Below are 24,308 nucleotides of genomic sequence, written 5' to 3'. Positions count from 1 at the left end.
TTGATCAGCATAGCCCTGACTGTTAATGAACAACTTAATACATTATCCCTCTTAGTAGTTTTTTTGTCTGTTCTACTTAATTTGACTGGTTTAATTCTGTAATTATCACACAGTTATTCTTAAGTGTTGAAATTTAACTGAAATGTGATCCCTGTTAAACATAAGAGTGGGAATAAGAGAGGGAAGAGATGTACAATTTGGGACATGCTCAAGCTGACTTGCCCCAAATGGTAGAGTTAGAAACATACCAGGGGACTCCAATTTAATCCCATCAAGGCGGCATGTACCAATGCCATCTCACTAGTCCAAGTGATCAATTTCAGTTCACAATTGACCATAATGAAAGGACTAAGAGTCAAAGGGAGCACATAAACAAGTCTAGTACCTGCTAATACTAACCGATAGAATAAATAAAGGGGAGAGTGATCCAACATGGGAAGCGAGATACTCAGCAGACTCATAGAATGGCGGATGTCCTAAACAGCACTCTGGCCTCAGAATCAACCCTAAAGGCATTCTGATCTGGCTGAAAAGCCCATGAGAGTATTTCAGGCATGGAAAGCCAAGACACTCTGGCAAAACAAAAAAAACAAACAAACAAAAAAACAAAACAAAACAAAAAAAACACAACACAACAACAACAACAAACACCTAAATGAAAGATCTCTGTGAGTGAGATCCCAGTGGAAAGAACAGGTCTTCAAAGAAGGAGGTACCTTTCTCTGAAGGGAGGAGAGAACCTCCACTTTGACTATGACCTTGTCTAAACAAGATAAGAGTCGGAGAACTCAAGGGGCTTCCATAGCCTTGGAAACTCATGACTGGTGCCAAGGGAGATTACTGATGCCATAAACAGGAGTGTCAATTTGTAAAGTCAACAACAGGAGTCACTGTGCACTTACTCCTCATGTAGGATCTCTGTCCTTAATGTGCTGTACATTGAGACTTAATGCTATAACGAGTACCCAAACAGTATATTTCACTTAGTGTTTCTATGGGTGTTGAAATCTTTACTTAATGTATACTAAACTGATCTTGACTCTCACTGGGATTAAACATGACAATAGGTCTGATCTGATTTCATCATCATTTAAAAAATCATTATTTTGCACTATATGTTTCTGTGTGGGAGCAAACTGTTGAAATCTTTACTTAATGTATGCTAAACTGATCTTCTGTATATAAAGAGAATCGAAAATGAATCCTCATGTGAATGGAAGGGGAGAGGGAATGGGAAAGGGGAGGATTGCGGGTTGGAGGGACGTTATGGGGGAAGCCATTGTAATCCATAAGCCGTACTTTGGAAATTTATATTCATTAAGTAAAAGTTAAAAAAAAATATATATATATATAAAAGTTAGTAAAACAAAAATACTGCTTACTCCTGAATACAGCAGGCTTGAAATGCTAGTGAGATGCTTGATATTTAAGGTAGTGTACTGGAGAAAGATCTGATATTAAGATTATTCTTTTTTTCATGAAATATCATTTATGTAGTCATAATTTACAACTTCAAAGTGAACTACAATCAGATAAGTTACTAGTAATTACACAATCACTGCAAGAGGAGTTTGTGCTTTGTGTATTAACTTATTCATCTTTTAAACTACTTATTAATCAATTCAGAGTTTACCTAATATTGAATACTAAATGCACCACAAATTACTCTTATTATTAGAGTATTACTATTATAAATAGTAGACTATTATCATTATTATTGCTAAAAATATATACTAAGATGTAAGGTAGTACTCATGAGGAAAAAACATTTTATTAATGACTTAATTAACAAAAATAATGTGTTAAGTCACTACAAGCAGAGGAGCACATAAAGTTTGGCAAGGCATTATGGGGAAATCTAAGAAATAAGAAAGTATTTTGCTCAATTTATTTTTATATGAATACAAACTAGAGAAATCTAAGAAGACAGGTCATGCTTGATTAAATTGAGAAAGAGAACACAGATCATGTACCATTTTCATTCCATTAATAGCAAGACATCCCTTAGATAAAGATTTTATACTGAGAAAAGCTACATGTAATTAAGTAAATAGATATAGTTATCAGGAACAAAAACATTTGGCTCAGTTAACCCTACTCTGAAAGAGAGTATGGCTATGTGGTTTTAGGCAGATTGAGTGGTATGCAATGAAACAGATTATAAGATGAATGACTAACATTGACTAGCAGAGCTCAGCAACAACTTGGATGAATTGTGATATTCTACTTCTACAATCACATATAATATAGATTAAATAAATGTTTCCTGGATTCATCTTATCTCATCCGTCCCATCTGAGATCCATGGCTACACTGAAAGAAGCTTTAAGGAAGGGCAGGTGAGTAAACACAAGGAGTTACCAGGGAAATAATAATAGGAAAAGGCATCCTTTTGCTGGTTGAGATTAGTGAGACAGATGACATCTGCAAAAAGTCACATTCCTGCAAGCTAAGAGCTAACAAAAAAAAAAAAAAAAATGACAAGCCATGCTTTAACCTTCCCACTCTTCTCTTAACTCTCCTTATAAGCCGTATAGTGACAAAAAAGAGGCCGTAAAGTACTGTGAAATTGCAGGCTACTGGCTCCTACATTAAGTAGCATTTCAAATTGTCATTTTCACTAATACTATGCAATAGAGGATGTGCTACACATATCTTTAAAAAACGATTCGTGACAAGCATTTTTTGTTACAGTAATTAAGATGAATACATTATATGTATGTATGATGTACCTTTTCCTGTATTTATTTTCTATCCTGTAAAATAAATTACTACAAATGGAGTAGGTTAAAACAATGCATATTTGTCATTTTATCACTTCTGCAGGTCAAGAATCTAGGTATTGGTCACCTGACCATTCAAATTAAGAGCTCAGAAAATTGTAACGAAGAGACTAGCCACTGGTATTTTTAGATAGAGGCTGTCTGAGGAAAAATGTAACTTTTAAGCTGAATTTTAGCAGTGATAATCTCCTTACATTCGTAGAACCAAGAACTGACCAGAATACAAGAAAAACTAGAGATCTTGGAAACACTTATGGATAATTAACTGAAATTCCATTTAAGCAATGAGTTCTTACTGAATCAAAGCTCCTTCATTATGACAAGTGTCACATTTTTTTGAATACTGAAATAAATTTCAAAGGAGAAAGAAAAGCTGATATAGCCAAGATATTAAAAAACACTGATGGGGTCAGCGCTGTGGCACAGTGGGTAAAGCCACCACCTGCAGTGCTGGCATCCCATAGGGGTGCCAGTTCAAGTCCTGGCTGCTCCACTTCCGATCCAGCTCTCTGTATGGCCTGGGAAAGCAGTAGAAAATAAACCAAGGTCTTGGGTCCCTGTACCCATATGGGAGACTCGGAAGAAGCTCCAAGCTGCTGGCTTCGGATCAGCACAGCTCCAGCCATTGCAACCAATTGGGGAGTGAACCAGCGGATGGCAGACCTCTCTCTCTCTCTCCCTGCATTTTCCTCTCTCTCTGTTAACTCTTTCAAATAAATAAATCTTTAAAACACACACACACACGTGTATTTCTGAATAAAACATATTTTTCTTTAATATTCACTGTTTTTCAATACATTCACTTTTTGTAGTATACTTCATTACTGCTTGAAAAACCTAGATTCTATATGTTATCATTTGTTTTCAGCCTAGAGAACTTCTTTCAATGTACCTTGTAGTAATTGCATGTTGGAGAAAAGTTCTATCTTTACATATTTATTTTGCCAAAAATTTTTGCTGGATATAGACTTCTATGTTAGCAGCTTATTTTCCTGAGCATACAAAAGTGGCTATTCCATTTTATTCTGTGGGGAGCAGCCCGGACTGGACTGAGTTACTGGAATTAAGACTTATTCTATGCATCTGCTCTCCCACAATATGGCGCTGGGAGAGAAGTAAACAGCTTCCGCACAGCTGCCTCCAGTTCAACCAATAAACTGTAGGACTTGCTCCTGATTGGAGAGCAGCGTACTCGGCGTGTGGGCAGCCGAGTTAGGATTGGCGGAGGAGGACTATAAAGGAGGAGAGAGACGGCATGCACCAGAAACATCTAAGGGGAACATCTAAGGGGAACATCTAAGGGAACACCTGTGCAGCCCCCGAGAAAGCCGGCCGGCGGTGTGCCGCTCCCCTGCGGAAGTGGGGAATGTGGCCAGGGGGAACTGCCCTTCCACGGAGGTGGAAGGGATAGTAGCCAACCCGGGAAGAACCAGCAGCAAACCCGGGGAGGGCAGAGCAGACAGAAAGAACAGCGCAGGGTCCTGTGTCGTTCCTCCACGAAGAGGGGGAGCGACATATTCTATCCTCCATTATTTTTTATGAGATTTCAGGAAAAATTCTTACCACTGTTCATTTGTATAAAGTGCCTTTCTTCTCTCCCTGCTTTGCAATTTTTCTCTTCATCTTTAGAATTTTAGGAGTCTGACTATAACTTAATTAGCTGTGGTTTCCTTTTTATTTACTCTGCTCAAAGCTTTCTTAGATTCTTGGATCTCTGGGTTGCTACTCACTTTTGGATTTTTGCACATTGATGTTACGGGAATGTCAATTTGGGACCTCAGTTCTTTGTGTGTTTCAAATAACTGTAATTTTATAGACCATCTAGCTTGCTCTCATTTTTAAGGTGAAAGCAACTTTCACTTGCAAATTTTTAGATCTTCAGCACAAGTGGAAGGATTCAGGACTACTGCCTAGTACACATAAAATTCTATAATGATACCTCTAGGGTATGTCATATTTTATTCAAAGAAAAAATATCATATATTAAAACCTAAAATTTATAACTATTGAGTTATTTTAACTATGTTTGTGGGATAAGGATATAGTTACATATTTTTATCAAGTTAAACATGATCTGGAAGGTAGATAATTCACTAAGCTTGAGTTGTATGTACTTAAAAGTGAAAACAATGGGACTGGAAGAATGGCACAGTGGGTAAGCTACCACCTGCAATGCTAGCATTCCATATGGATGCCAATTCAAATCCTGGTTGCTTTATTTCCAATCCAGGTCCCTACTAATATGCCTAGGAAAGCAGCAGAGGATGACTCAAGTGCTTGGGCCCTTGTACCCCTGTGGGGGACACAGATGAAGCTCCTGGGTCCTGGATCAGCTTGGCCCACCAGAGCAAACAGCAGATGGAAGATCTCCCTCTCTTTCAATCTCTGTACTCTGCCTTTCAAATAAATAAAAATAACTCATTTTAAAAAATGAACACAAGAAGAAAATTCAGTAACAATAAAAGTAAATAGTATTAGTTTTTGTCGCTCCCCCTCTTCGTGGAGGAACGACACAGGACCCTGCGCTGTTCTTTCTGTCTGCTCGGCCCTCCCCGGGTTTGCTGCTGGTTCTTCCCGGGTTGGCTACTATCCCTTCCACCTCCGTGGAAGGGCAGTTCCCCCTGGCCACATTCCCCACTTCCGCAGGGGAGCGGCACACCGCCGGCCGGCTTTCTCGGGGGCTGCACAGGTGTTCCCCTTAGATGTTCCCCTTAGATGTTCCCCTTAGATGTTCCTGGTGCATGCCGTCTCTCTCCTCCTTTATAGTCCTCCTCTGCCAATCCCAACTCGGCTGCCCACACGCCGAGTACGCTGCTCTCCTCCAATCAGGAGCAAGTCCTACAGTTTATTGGCTGAACTGGAGGCAGCTGTGCAGAAGCTGTTTACTTCTCTCCCAGCGCCATATTGTGGGAGAGCAGATGCATAGAATAAGTCTTAATTCCAGTAACTCAGTCCAGTCCGGGCTGCTCCCCACAGATCCCCCTTTCTTTTTATTTTTTTGGCGTTGATACGCGCCTGTCTTCGGTGTCCCGCGGCACACACTCTGCTCTACTTGCTAGAGTTGCCACAGGTTCTTACAAGTCCTATCAATCAGGCAAACCGAATCCAGGTCCTCTCTTCGCCATGTTGTGAGGAGGTTTTTAGGCGCTGATGCGTGCCTGTATTCGGTGCCCTGCAGCGCATGCTCTGCTCTGCCCGCAGGGGCTTACAAGCCCTAACAATCAGGCAAACCGAATCCAAGCCTTCTCATTGCCGTATTGTGGGGGAGACTTATTAGTGTTGGTTCGTGCCTATCTTCGGTGACCTGCAGCTCATACTCTGGTCGAGCTGCTTGCTGGTGCTTACCGCCTTAATCAGGCAGACCGAATCCAAGCCTCCTAATTGCTGTATTGTGGGGAGGCCTTACTGATGTTAATTCGTGCCTGTCTTCGGAAACCTGCGGCGCATAAGCTGCTAGCCGCCCGCAGGTGCTCATCGCCTCACTTAATCAGGCAGACCGAATCCAAGCTTTCTCATTGCCATGTTGAGGGGAGGCCTTTCTATTTCTCTATTTCTCTATCTCCGGGCATTCCTATTTCTCCCATTTTACTTCTATCTTCCAGCATTCCTATTTCTCTATTTCTCTCATTTTACTTCTAAACTTCTGTTTCTCTTATCCCCGCGGCCTCCCGGCGCCCGCCCCGAGGCTATTTCTCGGCGGCTTTCTGGCTGAGCCGCTTCAGCCCGCTTCTCTCTCATCTGCGCGGCTCGGCTTTGCGCGCACACTCCGCGGTCTCTCACTAGCCCTTTCGCGTCTGAACCACGGCCTCGCGCCAGCCCCGCGTTCCCTATCTATTCACGCCCCGTGCTCTCTCTGCACGCGGCGGCTTCCGCGAGTCACACAGCGTAGCTTGCGTGTCCGCCACTAGCATTCAATCTAAGTTCCCCAGGCTAGCCTGGCGAATTCAACCCAGCTTACGTCTCCGCCCCACGATTTGGCTTCCCGTCCTTTGCTCCCCGGGCTAATCAGACGGATCCCAATCTGGCTTACGTTTCAGCTTCTGGTTTCAACTTTTCGCCCCCTATTCCTGGGCTAACTTGAGAATCCCAAAGTGGCTTTCGTTTCCGCCTCGGCCTGCCCCCCGCGGCTTCAATTTCCCTAACATTTTTCTCTACCCGGTATGTTTCCCCAAGCTTTCCTCCAACAATACTCCTCCCTCATTTCTCCTGGCCTCTCCCCACAGTCCGCATCCGAGTCTGTTCTAGCTTTCACTTTCGCTTTCGACCTTAGAGATTTCTCCCAGCTTCCCCCCGTAGTCCGTATCTGAGTCTATGCCTAGGCTTTCAATAGCTTCTTCCGGCACCTTTTTCGTCCGGCTTTCCCCTAGGCTGTTTGCTAGTCTCTCTCTCCGGTATTTTCCACTTCTTCCTGTTTCTTCCCTCCTAAGTTTTCTATCCGTCCTAGGTTTCCTATCCGAGTCACGGCACCATTATGTCGCTCCCCGTCTTCGTGGAGGAGCGACACTGAACCCTGCCTAGGCTTCATATCCGAGTCACGGCACCATTATGTCGCTCCCCCTCTTCGTGGAGGAACGACACAGGACCCTGCGCTGTTCTTTCTGTCTGCTCGGCCCTCCCCGGGTTTGCTGCTGGTTCTTCCCGGGTTGGCTACTATCCCTTCCACCTCCGTGGAAGGGCAGTTCCCCCTGGCCACATTCCCCACTTCTGCAGGGGAGCGGCACACCGCCGGCCGGCTTTCTCGGGGGCTGCACAGGTGTTCCCCTTAGATGTTCCCCTTAGATGTTCCTGGTGCATGCCGTCTCTCTCCTCCTTTATAGTCCTCCTCTGCCAATCCCAACTCGGCTGCCCACACGCCGAGTACGCTGCTCTCCTCCAATCAGGAGCAAGTCCTACAGTTTATTGGCTGAACTGGAGGCAGCTGTGCAGAAGCTGTTTACTTCTCTCCCAGCGCCATATTGTGGGAGAGCAGATGCATAGAATAAGTCTTAATTCCAGTAACTCAGTCCAGTCCGGGCTGCTCCCCACAGTTTTCATATTTAATTTATAATCAGAAAATATAAATTTTATGTTGATTTAATTTCAATTAAAATTTTATCTCAGTATTGCAACAAAATGTGATCTGAACACTGAACATTTCATATTTTTTAAATGATGCTTTAAATAAACAAAAATTATAATTTTTTTAAATTCAAGAAACATCTCAAAGGACAGGTGTCTGGCATAGTGGTTAAGATGCTGCTTGGCACATCCACATCCCCTATCAGAATGCCTGGATTCAAACATCAGCTTCACTTTTTTTTTTTTTTTACAATTACTTATTTCAAAGGCAAAATTACAGAGAAGAAAAGACAGAGATACTCATCAACTGGCTCACTCCCCAAATAGTTACAATAGCTAGCACTGGGCCAGGCCAAAGCCAGGACCTTGGAATTCCATGCAGGTCTCCCACATGGGTGGCAGAGGCCCAAGTGCTCAGGCCATCCTCTTCTGCCTTCCCAACAACATAAGTGGGGAACTGGTTGTGAAGTGAAGCAGCCAGGATTTGAACTGTAGTTCATATGGGATGATGCCATTGTTGCAGGTGACTTAACGTGTTTGGCCAAAACATGATCTTATTTTTATGATTTTTTTATTTGTTTAATTTGAAAGGCAGAGTGACAGACAGAAAGAGAGATTTTTCCATTAGCTGGTTCACTCTCCAAATAGCTGCAACAGCATGGGCTGGTACAGGCCTAAGCCAGGAGCCCAAAAGTCCATCCAGGTCTCCCATATGGGTGGCAGGGGCCCAAGTACTCAAACCATCTTCTGCTACCATCCCAGGAGCATTAGCAGGGGGCTGGAGTAAAAGTGGAACAGCTGGGACCAGAACCAGCACTAACCCCTCACAAGCAGCAACTTAAGCTATGACACCACCACGCTGTGCACTCCATTTTCACTTCTAATTCAAGTTTCCTACTATAAGCACACTCTGGTGGCAAGTGATAGATCAACTAGCTGGGTCCATGGCACCCAGGCTGATTTCTGGAATCTTGAACTGCACCTTACTCAGCCCCAGTTATTGGGGCATTTGAGGAGTAAACCAACAGATGGAAGATGGCTCTCCATGTCTCATTTCTCTGCCTTTCAAATACATAAAAATCAATCAATAATTTTTTTGAAAAATGAGCATCTCAAAAATGTAGTTTTATAACTTTATCATGTTTATAAATAGGAGATCCATACACTATTGCTCACTATAAGCAATTAAATAATGTCTCCAATTAAATTATGGAAATGAGATAGTATACATGAGCATTATTCTGTGAAAAAATTTTCATCAATATTAATGATGCTGAAAAGTAAAATGGATTTTAGAAATTAGAGCTACAATATCTGTAATTTTTACTGTACCTGTAGTGTGAGTCTCTTCACTGCATTCCATACGATTCCAATAAATTCTTTCATTCTTTCTTCTGGACTTCTACAGCCTTTGGATACACTCAGCATGGCTTTCACAGGAACTGACAATGGTCGGGATTCTAGCATAAAAACATGTACTTAATTAACAGAAATCTACCTTATATGTTTGCAAAAACATACAAGAAGTATTTTCAAGACTGTTTCTTTCTTTTAAATTATAACTTTCATCAGATTATAAAATTTCATGTTACATTTTCTATGCTACAAAATTATTTATCAAGAAGGAATTTGAAACATTTTTATAAAAAGGATTTATTTTACTTATTTGTATGCAGTTACAGAGAGTGGGAGTCACAGTGAGAGAGCAAGAGAGAGAGAGACATCTTGCATCTGCTGGTTCACTCCTCAACTGGCCACAATGGCCAGGGCTGGGCCATACCAAAGCCAGGAAAACCATCCAGATTGTCCGTGTTGGTGTCAGGGGCTCAAGTACTTGGGCCATCTTCCACAGCTCCTAGCCACCTTAGCAGAGAGTTGGATTGGAAGTGGAGCAGCAGGGACTTGAACTGGCGGTCAGTGGGTAGCCTGCATCGCAGGTGGCAGCTTAATCCACTGCACCACAAAGCCGGTTCCACATTTGTTACTTTTGTCAGGGTTTGGTGACTGGGAGGTAGACTTGTGCAGAATCATATTTCTACTAAGGTTGGTGATACCTCAAATAGTTTAGAAGCAATCTGATTTTTTAATTCTCACTGGAGCTATATAAAACCTACATTTAACATGGTAGTCTGATCGCAAATATAACTATTACAATTTTTATCTTCAGCAATAAATAAATAAGGTAAACTGAGACCCAAACTTAATTGGTTAAAATAATATTAACAGGAGTAGGTGGTTAGCCTGGTACTTAGGACACTCACGTTCCACTTCGGAGTACCTGTATTAAATCCCTCCAGCTCTGGCATCTGACTCCAGCTTTCAATATAGACCCTGGATGGCAGTGATGATGGCTCAAATAATAGAGTCTCTGCCACCCAGATAAGAGTCTTGAATTGAGTTCCTGGCTCCTGGCTTTAGTCCTAGCTATTGTGGGCTTCTGGGGAGTGAACCAAGCAGATAAGAGCTTGTCTGTCTGCCTCTCTCTTTCTCTCTGCCTCTCTCTGTCAGCCTCACAAATTAAAAAAAATTAAAAAAAGATACATTGATGATTACTTCTTAGGGATGTATGATCCAACTTGGTACAATACTATCCCTCATTCATACCATGGAAAATGTACCACACTTGGAGCCAACTTAAGTTAATGTTTTAGCTGTGCCATTTGCTGGATGATTTTAGAAAAGCTATCTAATCTCTTAAATTGTCAGGTTCCTGATCTATACAAAAGTAAGTATTATTAACCTTAAGTGCTGTAATATAAAATATATATGTAATATAAAAAGAGATTATGAAAATGATAACTCAATAATGATTTCATATAGAAGAAAACTTGAAGATTACCAGATCTGAAATTTGATTTTTTTTTCCAATTCTAACTTAAATGTCATTTACTCTGAGAACTGGTAACTGACTTTACAAAATTCTATTTGATCCTTCCCTCTATAATCTCTTAGAATTTGAAAACAATGCTGTAGAGTACTTCATCTTTCTTGGTGACATCTTAACCTGTTGAATGTCTCTCTCTCCCAAAGAAGTAACTTAGCATAGTGATAAGGTAAAGCCAACACATGGAAGGGAAGGGGAGAGGGAGTGGGAGAGGGGAGCGTTGTGGGTGGGAGGGAAGTTACGGGGGTGGGGGGGGAGGAAGCTATTGTAATCCATAAGCTGTACTTTGGAAATTTATGCTCATTAAATAAAAAAAAAAAAAAGCCAACACATGGTAGTTGTTAATATTTGGCTGGTGAAGACATTATCTGGGTTATGCCCATTCCCCCACTGAGAAATAATCTTTATATGCACATTTATTAACATATTATCAGTTTAATAAAATTGATAAAGAAGTGAGCTAGAAATTTTAGTCCCCAAAATCAAAGGATGGCATTTTTTTATTTCAACATTTCAATGATTTATATCAAAACATTTCTTTACCTTCTTCAGGTTAAACTGGAACCTGGTAACAATTACCCAAATTCAGTATGTCAAAAATCTCTGTTCTTATTTTGAAGGGTTGAGTAATGATAGTAAATGGTAACTCTAAGTACCTGATAATATGTTTAAACCAATGGCACCAAACATCGACATTCGATACCAAATGGATTAGGTTCTTGAAGTTCAAGTCTCACAATAATAAGGTTACTTCATAATATCAAAGAGTCAAAAAAAAAAAAAAACTTGGCTTTAAGATTTAAAATGAAAATGAACTAAAACTCTTCAGTGCTCGAATTTCACATACCAGTGGGACTGATATATGTTTCTGCAAAGAATGTACTAGAGGGAATCAGGAAACCTAGGTCTCATTTTTTATTCTACCAATTCAAGATACATGATCATAAGATCATTTCAATTATTAGATTTCAATTAGCTCATCCATAACTTTCAAGAGAAAAATAATGCGGTTTAAATCTCAATGGAAAATCATAGGGCAGGGTAGAGGTTCTAAAGGTCTGTCAAGAAAGAAAAAGAAAAAAGGAAACAATGAAGTAGTAGAGAGAGGGAGGGAGAAGTGGGTAGGGAGAAAAACAGCACTGATTAATACTTTCTTACAATGTGCAAAGGTACTTCAAACAGTAGAACTTGAAACTAGAATTAAAACATAATTTCTTCCTGGTGAAAAAAAATTTTGAAATCCTTGCATGGAAGGGGGTCTTCAAAAAGTTCATGGGAACTTTGATGTAAAGCAAAGAAACCAATGTCTCTAGAATCTACCCTTCAAGTTATTTACAGATTACCACACTGATCCAATGAAACCTTTAAAATTCTTTCATCCTCACCTTAATTCCCAAACAAATCACTCTCTCTCTACATATATACATACATAGATATATATACATATACCTACATATATATATATATATATATATATATATAAAGTTTTATCTTCTATAAGCATCTCAGTGTGTGTATAGCAACAACCAACATGTCTGCCTCCAGATATAACAGTACAGGGTAGGGAATGGGCCAAAATGCTTCCTCACAATACCAACAGATCTTGCTTAAGCATCAATAATTTTTAGCTTGGAAAAGGATGCCTTTTTGCTTACAGCTGTATCTCTTGCCAGTCTGGCATTGTTTTCCAATATTATATGCTCATAACTAAGTTTCATAAAAAAGAACAAATTGCTCAAACTGGGCCTATAAAAACAAGAAAGCTGATTTTCATGTTGGACTATTAAACTAGTATAAATATTTGATGCCTGACCTTCACTAGTATCCTTCACATTCTTTCTCATTCTGTAGTTAAGTCATTACCTGAACTTTAATCTTGACAGTTACTTACAAGGGGTTAGAGAGAAATTAAAACTATAAAAAAGAGAAGAAAGGAGGAAATGGAAGATAGAAAATAATCTTGATCATCATAGACTCAAAAATATTATTCAATGTCTCTTTACTACATACCAGAGCACTAAATGAGTATACAACGATTACTATAAAGAATGATAAATGCTAAACTATAACATGTTCTAGGAACACAAAAAGACTGAATAATTCAAGCAACCACTGGCAAAGGAGTCTTCACAAAGGAAGTTGCACAAAGTTGAACTGAGATAAATTCAGAAATTGAAGACAGAACAAGAACAAAGGCACAGAGGTATAAAATGCATGACAAGTAGTTTAGTGTGAGTGAAATACACTGCACAAGAAGTCAGACAAGTATAGCTGAGGTAGGGTGAAAATAGTAACCAAGATTTAGTCCATGAATATCACACTAGGGGCTGGCACTGTGGTATAGCATGTTAAGCTACCAAAGAGATGGCATTCCTTATGGGAGCACAGGTTGGAATCTTGGCTGCTCCATTTCTAATCCATCCCCTTGCTGATGTGCCTGGGGAACAGAAGATGGCCCAAGTGCTTGGGTTCCTGCCAGCTACGTGGGAGACAAGGATGGAGTTCCTATTTCTTAATTTCAGCCTGGCCCAGACTTGGCTATTGCAGGCATTTGGGGCGTAAAACGGTGGATGGAAGATTGATTGTTCTTTCTCTCTCTCCCTGTCACTCTGCCTTTCCAATAAACAAATATAAAAAAAACCATTGCAGTAATAAAGTTAATCCTTAAGGTTCTAAGATAACAGTGGAAATTTTTAAGCAGGGTAGTATAATACAATTTGATTCTTTGTTTCTTATTTTTAATAAAGATTTATGGAGCCGGCGTTGTGGTGCAGTGGGTAAAGCCGCACCAGTTTGAGCTCCAGCTGCTCCACTTCCAATTCAGCTTCCTGCTGATGCAACTGCGGAAGCAGAAGAAGATGGCCCAAGTGCTTGTGCCCTTGCACCCACATGGGAGACACAGAAGTTCCTGGCTCCTGGCTTTGGTCTGGCTCAGCCTTAGCCATTGCGGTCATTTTGGGACCAAATCAACAGAAGGATGATCTCTCTCTGTCTCTCTGCAACTCTGCCTTTCAAATAAATAAAATAAATTCTTTTTTTTTAATTTTTTAATTTTATTTTTTTGACAGGCAGAGTGGACAGTGAGAGAGAGAGACAGAGAGAAAGGTCTTCCTCTGCTGTTGGTTCACCCTCCAATAGCCGCTGCGGCTGGCGCGCTGCGGCCGGCGCACAGCGCTGATCCGATGGCAGGAGCCAGGTACTTATCCTGATTTGTTTACTTACAAAGGCAGAATGCTAGAGAAACAAAGACAGAGACAGAGAGAGACATTCCATCTGCTGGTTTACTCCCAAATAGCCATAGAAAGCAAGTCTGGTCCAGGCAGAAACCAAGAGCCCCATCAGGAACTCCATACAAGTTTCCCAAGTGGGTGGCAGGGGCCCAAGCATTTGGGCCACTTTCCACTGTTCTTCTAGGCACATGATTAGGGATCTAATTGGAAGCTAAGCAGTTGGGACTCAAACCACACTCTGATATAGGATGCCAGTATTGCAGATAGAGGCTTAACCTGCTGTGCCACAATACCAGCTCCAATACTTTTTTTTTAAATTTACATTCATTTTATTTGAAAGGCAAAGAGAGACACACAGACATCTTCTCTCTGCTGGTTTACTCCCTATATGCCCACAATAGCCAGGGTTGGGCCAGGCCAAAGTCATGATGAGCCTGGAACTCAGTCTGGCTCTCTCACATTGACAGCAGGAACCCAAGTACTTGAGCCTTCACCTGCTGCCTCTTGGAATGTGCATCATCAGGGCACTGGACTGGAAGTAGGAAGGCCAGGATAAAGATCAGGCACTCTGATATGCATATTCCAAGTGGAGACTTAACTGCTGTGGCAAACACCTGCCCCACATTTTGAATGCCAGAAGATATATAGAAGTTCTCTCTCTTTTTTTTTTTTTTTTTTTTTTTTACAGGCAGAGTGGACAGTGAGAGAGAGAGACAGACAGAAAGGTCTTCCTTTGCCGTTGGTTCACCCTCCAATGGCCGCCGCGGCCAGCGCGATGCGGCCGGCGCACCGCGCTGATCCGATAGCAGGAGCCAGGAGCCAGGTGCTTTTCCTGGTCTCCCATGGGGTGCAGGGCCCAAGCACCTGGGCCATCCTCCACTGCACTCCCGGGCCACAGCAGAGGGCTGGCCTGGAAGAGGAGCAACCGGGACAGAATCCGGCGCCCCGACCGGGACTAGAACCCGGTGTGCCGGCGCCGCTAGGCGGAGGATTAGCCTAGTGAGCCGCGGCGCCGGCCTAGAAGTTCTCTCTTAATGGAACTGCTTCCATTGCCTCTTGTATGTCAACAGGTAAGTTATAAAGGTCATTCAGTTTGGACTCTCTTCTCTTTAATAGCACTTCTAAATAGTGTGTGTGTGTGGCACACACCACAGAGGTAGGAAAGACCATCTTTAATAAATTATACTCTTAATTGTGAAAAATTTCTGAAAATAAGATTGACAAAATGCTAACCCAGACCTCTGATTGTCCAACAGGCCTACAGACCCTCGGCCTCCTGTTGGAAGAGTTAATCCCTGCAGTGTTGCAGCCTTTGTAGGGCACTTGGAAACAAGATCCACCAGGGCTCCAAACAATGGCACTGGGAAGGCCTCTGGCGCGCTCAGACCACGTAGCCCTGCTGTCAGAGAGGGCAGTGATTCTTCTGCTTCACCCACAGGGACATGCTGCAGTTGTGAAAGCAATGATCCCATTCTCCCCAGACCACAACACAATCGTGTTTGTTTTCAGCTTGACATCTAGGAAAGGCATCCATCACCTGGACCCTGCAGATGGTGCGTGTGTTGCACTTCATGTCCCAGCCCCACATGGCCACTTCTTCAGAGAGTGTGCTCCCGGAGTGAGAGGACAGGATGCAGATCTACTCGTCATCTTCCACATCGGCCATGGCAGGAGGGCCTCCGAAGTTACATTAATACCAAAGTGATCTTATCATTAGTGGAAAAGAATGGAAACAAAGAGACCAACTGGGGAACGGTCATGTTAATACACCCCAAATATTCCCATTTTATTTGATTAGTAATACAGAAAACTTGGTTTGAATTTAATTTGATCCCAATACATCGTCCAAATTTTTTAAAAAATAAATTCATGAAAAATATTTATTTGACCTATGTTTGATTTTTTACTTTTAAGTGGAGAAACGAAAAATAAGTTCTGATCCTTCACTACTTTGTGGGGGTCCATGTGGTAAAAAGAAAACTTCTAGGCCTAGAAATTGCATTTTATTTGGTGACTTAAGTTGTCCTATGTAATTACAATCATTGTAAGTATATAATAAAGATGTATTATTGATTGTATCATTTAAATTTCATTTCCTCAAACTTGTTTCAAATGCTCAGGGATTAACAGAGGTTCCCACTTCTAAGGATTGCTCCAGCATTCTATTTTTATTGCCTGAGAGAGGGGATGATGACATAGAATCCAGGTATGAGTCAAATTCCTGTCTCAGTATCACTCCCCTGAAGATCAGACACAACTCCAGGAGACTCTCAATTGACCCTGTATTTACTTTACTTCTTTAACCCAATAGAAATGAGAATCAAAGACAAATTAAGTTCTGTAACTGCTACAGGAAATAGTTAAATTTTGCACAACTGATTGAGAGGGTCTGCAAATGGTGTCTGATACATATACTCCTGTATTGTTATAAAGTAAGAAAGCCACACAACCTAAGTAATCCTGGAAATACCATATCTCACTCCCTCTCGCTCCCCGCAGCCTTGTCATCTAATTCTGCTTTATAAACCTCAGTGTAATGCCTTCATACCCTTTATCTTCCATTTACATCAGCAACTGAGTGAAGCCCAAAAATTCTGAGAGCACCTCAGATAATTAAGGTTCTCAACACCCATAACATTGTCGTGTAGTGGGTAAAGCTTCTGCCTGTGATGCCAGTATCCCATATGGGTGTTGGTTTGAGAGCCATCTGCTACATTTCTGATCCAACTCACTGCTAAAGTGCCTAGAAAAGCAGTGGAAGAGGACCCTAGTACTTAGGTCCCTGAACCCACATGGGAGACCTGGAGGAAGTTCCTGGTTTCTGGCTCTGGACTGGCCCTGTTCCAGCTATTGTAGCCATTTGGGAAGTCAATCAGCAGGTGGACGATCTCGCTCTCTGTCTCTCCACTTGCCCCTTGTAAAACTCTGCTTTTCAATAAATAAGTAAATCTTAAAAAAAAAAAAAAAGAAAGATTTGATTCTCATCACCCAGCAGATTCAGGAAACCCTCATCTGACCACATCTCTCACTCTACAACATTGGAATCTCCTGGGTTCTGCCATCCAGAACTCATGTTACATCATTAGCAAAATCTCCCAAATCTCCTAAAGCTGTTCTCTGAGCATGAGGCCCTCAGGACCAGCAGAGTGACTAAATGGAAAGTGCCTGACTCACTGCTGGAGGAGCGCTACCAGACTGTGAATGTAATAATCATCTTTCTTTGACCAAGAAACGAATTCTACTGTGTTGAATCACTGAGACTCTGGTATTTTTTTTAGAGCTATCTGACAACACTAACAGCTGAAACAGTGGGTCATTACCACCTCCTGGAAACACTTTCTTCACTTCCTCTCTATGTTCCCCTCCAACTTCACTGGCAGATCCTTTTCCGTTTTCTTACTAGTTCTTTGTTTTCCAGACTTCTGAATGGTGGAAGGTCCAAGAGTTCAGTCCTTGGACCATTTCTCTTCTCTACAAGCACTCTCTTCTCAGATGATCTCACTCAAAGTCATGGATTTACGCAACCTCTACAAAGATTCTGTTTCCAGGGAGCAGTCTGGATTTATCCTCTGAACTCTAGACTATTTATCTAATGCCCAACTGATATCTATATCTGGATAGTCAAGGGAAATTTCAAGCTTACCATGGCCAAAATAAAACTCTTGAGTTTCCCTCTGCCTCCATATTCTTCATATTACCGGCCTTCAAGTCTTATTTTTCTGTATGTCAGGAGGGGAAAAAATGACTCCTCTCCTTTAATCACACATACTAACAATTACCACAATCTTACTGACTTTATCTCAAAATAGACACTGAATTTGACCTTGTATCCTCTTGGAAACTAACCTGGTCCGTGTAACCACAATCACAGGCACACTCAATGGCAATGGCTATATGGCAATTGATTGACCTACTTATGTACTTTCAACCCTGCAAGTTCTTCTAAACACAGCATCCAGAGAGATACTAGTAAAATAACCCAAAAGTTATTCAAACCCTTCTATGGCATCCCATCTTACTTTTACTACCATTAAGTTCTTGCAATGGTTTATAAGTCCCAATAAAATCTGGCCTCCTCCTGTCTCCTTGAGTTCTTCGTCCATGCCTCTTTGCAGTGCTCTCTCTGCGATGTCTGTGTTATTATTCCATGAAGGTTAAAAACTGGCAAAAATACTGGGTTGTGGAACTGCAGAAGGGATCATTCTCTGCTAGCTTTCTCCCAATCCCTTATTTCCTCAAATCTTAGGAGATCTCAGAAGGATTTAGGGAATTTCAAAACAACAGGAATAAAGGCAAACAAGATGTATTTGTGAATCTTACTATACTGCTATTCTTCTATTCCACTCATGTGGCTGGGAAAACACTTGAAGATGAGATAAAGCAAAATGCTGGCTTCTTCCAAGATTTCTGAGAAGCTATAGAAAAGCTGCTTAGCTCAATTCAAAAGCACTACTGAGTGCCTACTTGTGGATAGGTTCTGGAGAAATAAACACATATAAGATGGGGTCACACCTTTGAGAAGCTTACATTCTAAAGAAGAAATGGATGATACGAAAAAATTTTAAAAATCGTAGAAGTACAGTTTTTTGATAACCTCACCACCCCAATCAATGTCTTAACCCTGTTTTTCCCATCCAAGTAACTGCCCTCTCTTGTCGGCTCCAAACTCAGTCCATTTCAGCAATCTCAAGTTGTACTTCTGCAGAGAAAACTTTTCCAATTCTAAAAGTTTGTGCTACTGGTTTCTATCCCTAAATTTTGCTGAGTTCTAAAAAGCCCATCTTATTGCATTTTACTTTTCTTCTTCCAGTTAGAACCTAAAATTCACAACTGAAGCAATGGCATATGCTAGCTAAGTTTCCCAAAGCACTTAGCACAAACTTAAGAACATCACAAACTATATTCTTAGAATCGTATCTATGAGAAAAAGAACATGATAGAAACCTAAGATTACATTTATTGACTGAGCGACTAAAGGTAAAATTCTACCTCAGCGTCCTTCATATACTTGGATTATAATTTAACATTTTAAAAACATATCGAAATTTCTGATGTAAGAGGACTGAAAGATTATGTACACCAATTGAAATTGTACCACAAGCTTCTACCACCACCTGAATCTTTGATAAATATAATTGGTAAACCTGGGAAAACAAATGAAAAGGACAGAAATTTAAATCCATTAAAGGGCAGGTGGTAGAAAGGATTAAGGAATGTCATTTTTCTGCTCCTCAATAAAAAACAGCAAAAGAGAAAAAGATTTTATTCATTCATGTAAATACTATTTATTACATGTCTGCTCAGTGCCAGAGATAGCTGTTACATTGAGGAAATACTAAAGTGAACAAGTCATAAAGGTCCCTAACATATATTCTAGAGAGGAGGACCCTGTCTCTACTCCTCACCCAAAAAACATTTGGGAGTGTAAGACTTGGAGTATAAAATAAGTACATAGCTATGAAGAGAGAAATAAAATAATGGGAACTATAGAAACAGCATATGCAAAAGACCCCAGAGAAGAAGCATGAAATGTATGAGCAAATGCAAGAGGATTGATGTAGAGAAAACTGACAAAAGTTGGAACAGAACACTCAGATACACTTGAGAAAAGGTCAAATGTCAGAAGCCACAGTGAGGGGTTTGGGTTTTATCTAAAGTTTAATAAGGAGCAACTAACACATTTTAAACATAGAATGATATGACCCACTTTAGACTTTTAGTAAGAAGTTTTTTTCATCTGGAAAAATGGAACGGGGTAAGTGAAATCAGGATGAAATAAAGATGGATTAAACCAATGAAAATAGTTAGAATACCCTTGCACTGTTCTGCACAAGAAATGATGTGGCTTGTCGGGGACATGATATACAAAGACATAGTAAGATTTAAGATACAAGTTGGAAGCAGAGTGGACAAGAAAAAGAGATAATGAGGGTGAATCCTAGATGCCAGCCTTGAGTAACATGGTCAACAGTGATGGAAGGAGAGGTTCAAAGTTGTACAGATTTACAAGGCAAGCGGAAAAGGATGTTAGGCTTGAGTGCTTGGTAAGATGTGGGGAGCAACTAAGACTAGACTAAGTTACTGGAATTAAGACTTATTCTATGCATCTGCTCTCCCACAATATGGCGCTGAGAAAGGACCAAACAACTTCTACGCAGCTGCCTCTCGCCAACTTGACTGATAAGCTGCAGGAGCTGATCCTGCTCCTGATTGGAGGAGAGCAGTGTGCTCGGCATGTGGGTAGCAGAGTTGGGATTGGTGGAAGAGGACTATAAAGGAGGAGAGAGACAACATGCACCAGGAACATCTGAAAGAACACCTGTGCAGCCCCCGAGAGAGCCGGCCGGCGGTGTGCCGCTCCTCCGCGGAAGTGGGGAAAGTGGCAGGGGGAGCCGCCCCTCCACGGAGGTGGAGGGGTTGGCAGCCAACCCGGGAAGGACCAGCAGCAAACCCAGAAAGGGCCGAGCAGACAAAAGAACAGCGCAGGGTCCAGTGTCGTTCCTCCGCGAATGGGGGAGCGACAGTAAGACATCTAAGCAGAGATACTAAAAACAATTAGATATGAGACACCTTTTAAATAGAGAAAAAGAAGATTAATGTCAGACAAATAAAAAAGGATCATCAATCTTTTTTTTTAACTTTTATTTAATGAATATAAATTTCCAAAGTACGATTTATGGATTACAATGGCTTCCCCCCCATACCGTCCCTCCCACCCACAACCCTCCCCTTTCCCACTCCCTCTCCCCTTCCATTCACATCAAGATTCATTTTCGATTATCTTAATATACAGAAGATCAGCTTAGTATACATTAAGTAAGGATTTCAACAGTTTGCTCCCACACAGAAACAAAGTGAAAAATAATAGATGATTTTTTTTAAATGATGATGAAATCAGATCAGACCTATTGTCATGTTTAATCCCAGTGAGAGTCAAGTTGGGAGTTGATAATTCTTTTTTTTTTTTTTTTTACAGAGGATCAGTTTAGTATACATTAAGTAAAGATTTCAACAGTTTGCACCCCCATAGAAACACAAAGTGAAATATATTGTTTGAGTACTCGTTATAGCATTAAATCTCAATGCACAGCACATTAAGGACAGAGATCCTACATGAGGAGTAACTGCACAGTGACTCCTGTTGTTGACTTTACCAATTGACACTCCTGTCTATGGCATCAGTAATCTCCCTATGCTCCAGTCATGCGTTTCCAAGGCTATGGAAGCCCTCTGAGTTCTCCGATTCTTATCTTGTTTAGACAAGGATCATCAATCTTAAATAAAAAATATGTAGCCAAGAACTGATATACTAGGTTTTAGGGCAACTTGCAGATAGCTGGGATCTAAATAGGAAAAGAAAGAATATCAAGGGCTGTTAACCTCACCACATGTGAGGTTTACAGCTTTCTTTAAATTTAATTTATTAATTTATTTATTTAGAAAGCTTTTATTTAATAAATATAAATTTAATAGGTACAGCTTTAGGAATATGGAGGTACTTTGTGTGTCTGTGTGGGTGCGAACTGTAGAGATCTTTACTTAGTATAGAGTTGGTCTTCTATATAAACAGCTTTCCTTTTAAGATTCAAACATTAAAACTGTGATCTATAAGGAAGGTCATTTGGTATAGCAGTTAAGCCACTGGCCAAATGCCTGCATCTCACATCAGATTGCCTGGGTTTATGTCCCAGCTCCATTTCCACTTCCAGCTTCCTGCTAATGCACGTCCTGGGAGACAGCAGACAATGGCTCAAATAGTTGGGTCCATGCTATCCACCGAGAAGACCTGCACTGAAGCCCAGCTCCCACTATAATCATCTGGAGCATGAACCAGCAGATTGGAGAGTTCTCTTTCTCTCTTTCCCCCTTTGAACTAAATTAATAATAATAATAATAAACCCTGGGGATTTTGCTCCCAGTCTACTGGCTTACCTCTCATATCTTTCTAATTATCTCTATATATTTTATATTGATTATTTTAGCAACTTTATTTGGCAATAGAAATTTAAATAAAGAGAAAGTGATTTTATATGGTTAATACGCTGTTAAATTTCTAAAGATTATATAATATTTAATGTTTAAAGCAATTTACTAAAGAATTGCAATAAAGCCTGAGACTTTTCATCAAAATACAAGCTATGTTCTATACTATCACTCTTGAAAGCCCCTTGGGAAATAATGGCTTTTGGATTCTGCAAGTCAGCGTGACATGGCATGCAAAATTGCATCTCATGCTGAGCCAACTAGGAAAATATATGTCATCACTATGTGACATTCAAAATTTCATCTGGAAACTATAATCTTGTTCTGACTGCTAAAAGGGGGTGAAAGACTGCATGCAAAACAATTTGGTTGAATTTCTGCTGAATTCTTGCCAGTTCATATAAAAAAGAAGAAACTTATTTCCAAAGAAATCCATATTTGAAAAACTTTCAATGTACTTCTTAACATCACAATGTACTCTTAGAGAGCTTTCAAATTACTGGCGTAACAGTTTAAATCACATGTTATGGTAACTCAAATTAATGAAATTCTGGGAAAAATCCTTTAAAAATGAAACAGATAACATTGGAAAATTAAGTGCACAAAGCAGACCTGTACTGTTCAAAACTATACAACAAAAAACACATTCTAGGGGCCATTTTCGTGGCACAACAGGTTGTCTCCTTGTACAACAACGGCTTCCCATATGGGCAATGGTCAGAGTACCAGCTGCTCCACTTTCAGTCCGGCTCTCTGCTATCACATCTGGGAAACCAGCAGAAGACAGCCCACATCCTTGGACCCTTGCACCCATGTGGGAGACCTGGATGGAATTCAGGCTTCTGGCTTTGGACTGCAGTAGCCCTAGCCATTGCAGCCATTTAGGGAGTGAACCAGTAGATGAAAGATACCTCTCTCTCTCTAATTCTGCCTTTCAAATAAACTAATGTTTAACACACACACACACACACACACACACACCCCGAAACTATGCCCCAACTAAATAAACCTTTGCTTGAAGAAAACTTGTTGTAAAGTCCACATTGTGTCTTATGTATACCATGTCTTTCCCTAGATTTTTTTTCTCCTGATCTCTGGTTAACATGTATAGTATCTTTATAACCCTTACCTTCTATCAAAACAGAAATGTGTGAATATGGCTTACTCCAAGTGTTCTGTTTCACACATCTGCTGTGACTAATTGTAAAATAAAAAATTCATAGATACAAAGTGGAAAGTGGACTAACACAAAAATTATCCTCATAAGCCATACTTCTTCTATACTTACATTTCTGGTATTGTATCTCATACCCCTGAACACAAGTAGAAACATAACCCAACCTGGCCAATAGTGTGCCAACCATAGTGCCTCACCTCCCTAAGAACAGTGACTGTCCAAGATGTGGACACATGATCCAAGACAGGTTCCTCAAGTATATTTTCTTTTCTTCTTTTTTTTTTTTTTAAAGATTTATTTATTTATTTGAAAGGCAAAAGTTACAGAGCGGCAGAGGAAGAGAGAGAGAGAGAGACAGACAGACAGAGAAGTCTTCTATCTACTGGCTCACTCCCCAAATGGCTGCAATGGCTGGAGCTGTGCTGATCCGAAGCCAGGAGCTTCCTCCAGGTCTCTCACGTGGGTACAGGGGCCCAAGGACTTGGGCCATCTTCTACTGCTTTCCCAGGCCATAGTAGAGAGTTGGATCAGAAGTGGAGCAGCCAGACTCTAACCAGAGCCCAGATGGATGATGGCACTGCAAGTAGTGGCTTTACCACCTATGCCACAGCTCTGGTCACCTTAGGTACATTTTCAAAAGACAATGAATAATATCTGATTTTCTTTGACCCCAGAAAATTAAGGCTGTGAGTTCAGAGCCACCATAGCCATGTACCTTATGTCAAGAAATCTAGGTAAATCTAGGTAAGTTAATCCAACACAGAATGACAGTAGTGTCGGGTCTCTGGTACTAAACAATTCTAAGAAAATGACTGGTCTTTGCCTTTCTTATCATTTTGGTTGTGATAATCAACAATTAGTATACTCTCTAACCATGTTTTTATTTTTTACTTAAAATCATTAATACAGTTCCTGCATCGCACAATCAAACAATCCTTTTTAATTAAAAAAAAAGTCCATTCCTCAGTAAAAGAATCACAATATAGAGTGGGGGGTAGATAATATGTTTGTTTTATCTACCCTATTCTAAGACCATCATAGCATAGCCTGCACAGATCTCCAAGATGCTTTAAGCATATCATCAAGGCTTATTTCCCTATTCCTTAGCTTAACTCAATCTCATCACCTTCTAGCTCACTGGGTTCTCAGTGCTTCCATTACCATAGTCACTGCTCATTATCCCACTGAGATAC

General features: G+C 40.7%; 1 protein-coding gene and 1 pseudogene across 21 annotated transcripts in view; both read right to left on the bottom strand.

Annotated features, from left to right (window-relative positions):
• The window catches only part of VPS13B (vacuolar protein sorting 13 homolog B), a 779,033-nt gene that overhangs the window by 434,510 nt on the left and 320,215 nt on the right, over nucleotides 1–24,308 (bottom strand). For all 21 annotated transcript variants that reach the window (XM_089336373.1, XM_089336374.1, XM_051844658.3 and 18 more), the window contains one exon: nucleotides 9,174–9,301. In XM_089336373.1, the coding sequence (XP_089192499.1) occupies nucleotides 9,174–9,301 (128 nt within the window). The remainder of the gene's footprint in view (nucleotides 1–9,173; nucleotides 9,302–24,308) is intronic.
• On the bottom strand, nucleotides 15,279–15,621 carry LOC138849949 (RING-box protein 2 pseudogene; annotated as a pseudogene).

This window comes from Oryctolagus cuniculus, chromosome 6 (assembly GCF_051225735.1).
Source record: "Oryctolagus cuniculus isolate XC-2025 breed Fujian yellow rabbit chromosome 6, ASM5122573v1, whole genome shotgun sequence".
NCBI lineage: Eukaryota > Metazoa > Chordata > Mammalia > Lagomorpha > Leporidae > Oryctolagus > Oryctolagus cuniculus.
Note: the sequence above shows the minus strand (reverse complement) of the source record. Positions and strands in the feature narration are given on the sequence as shown.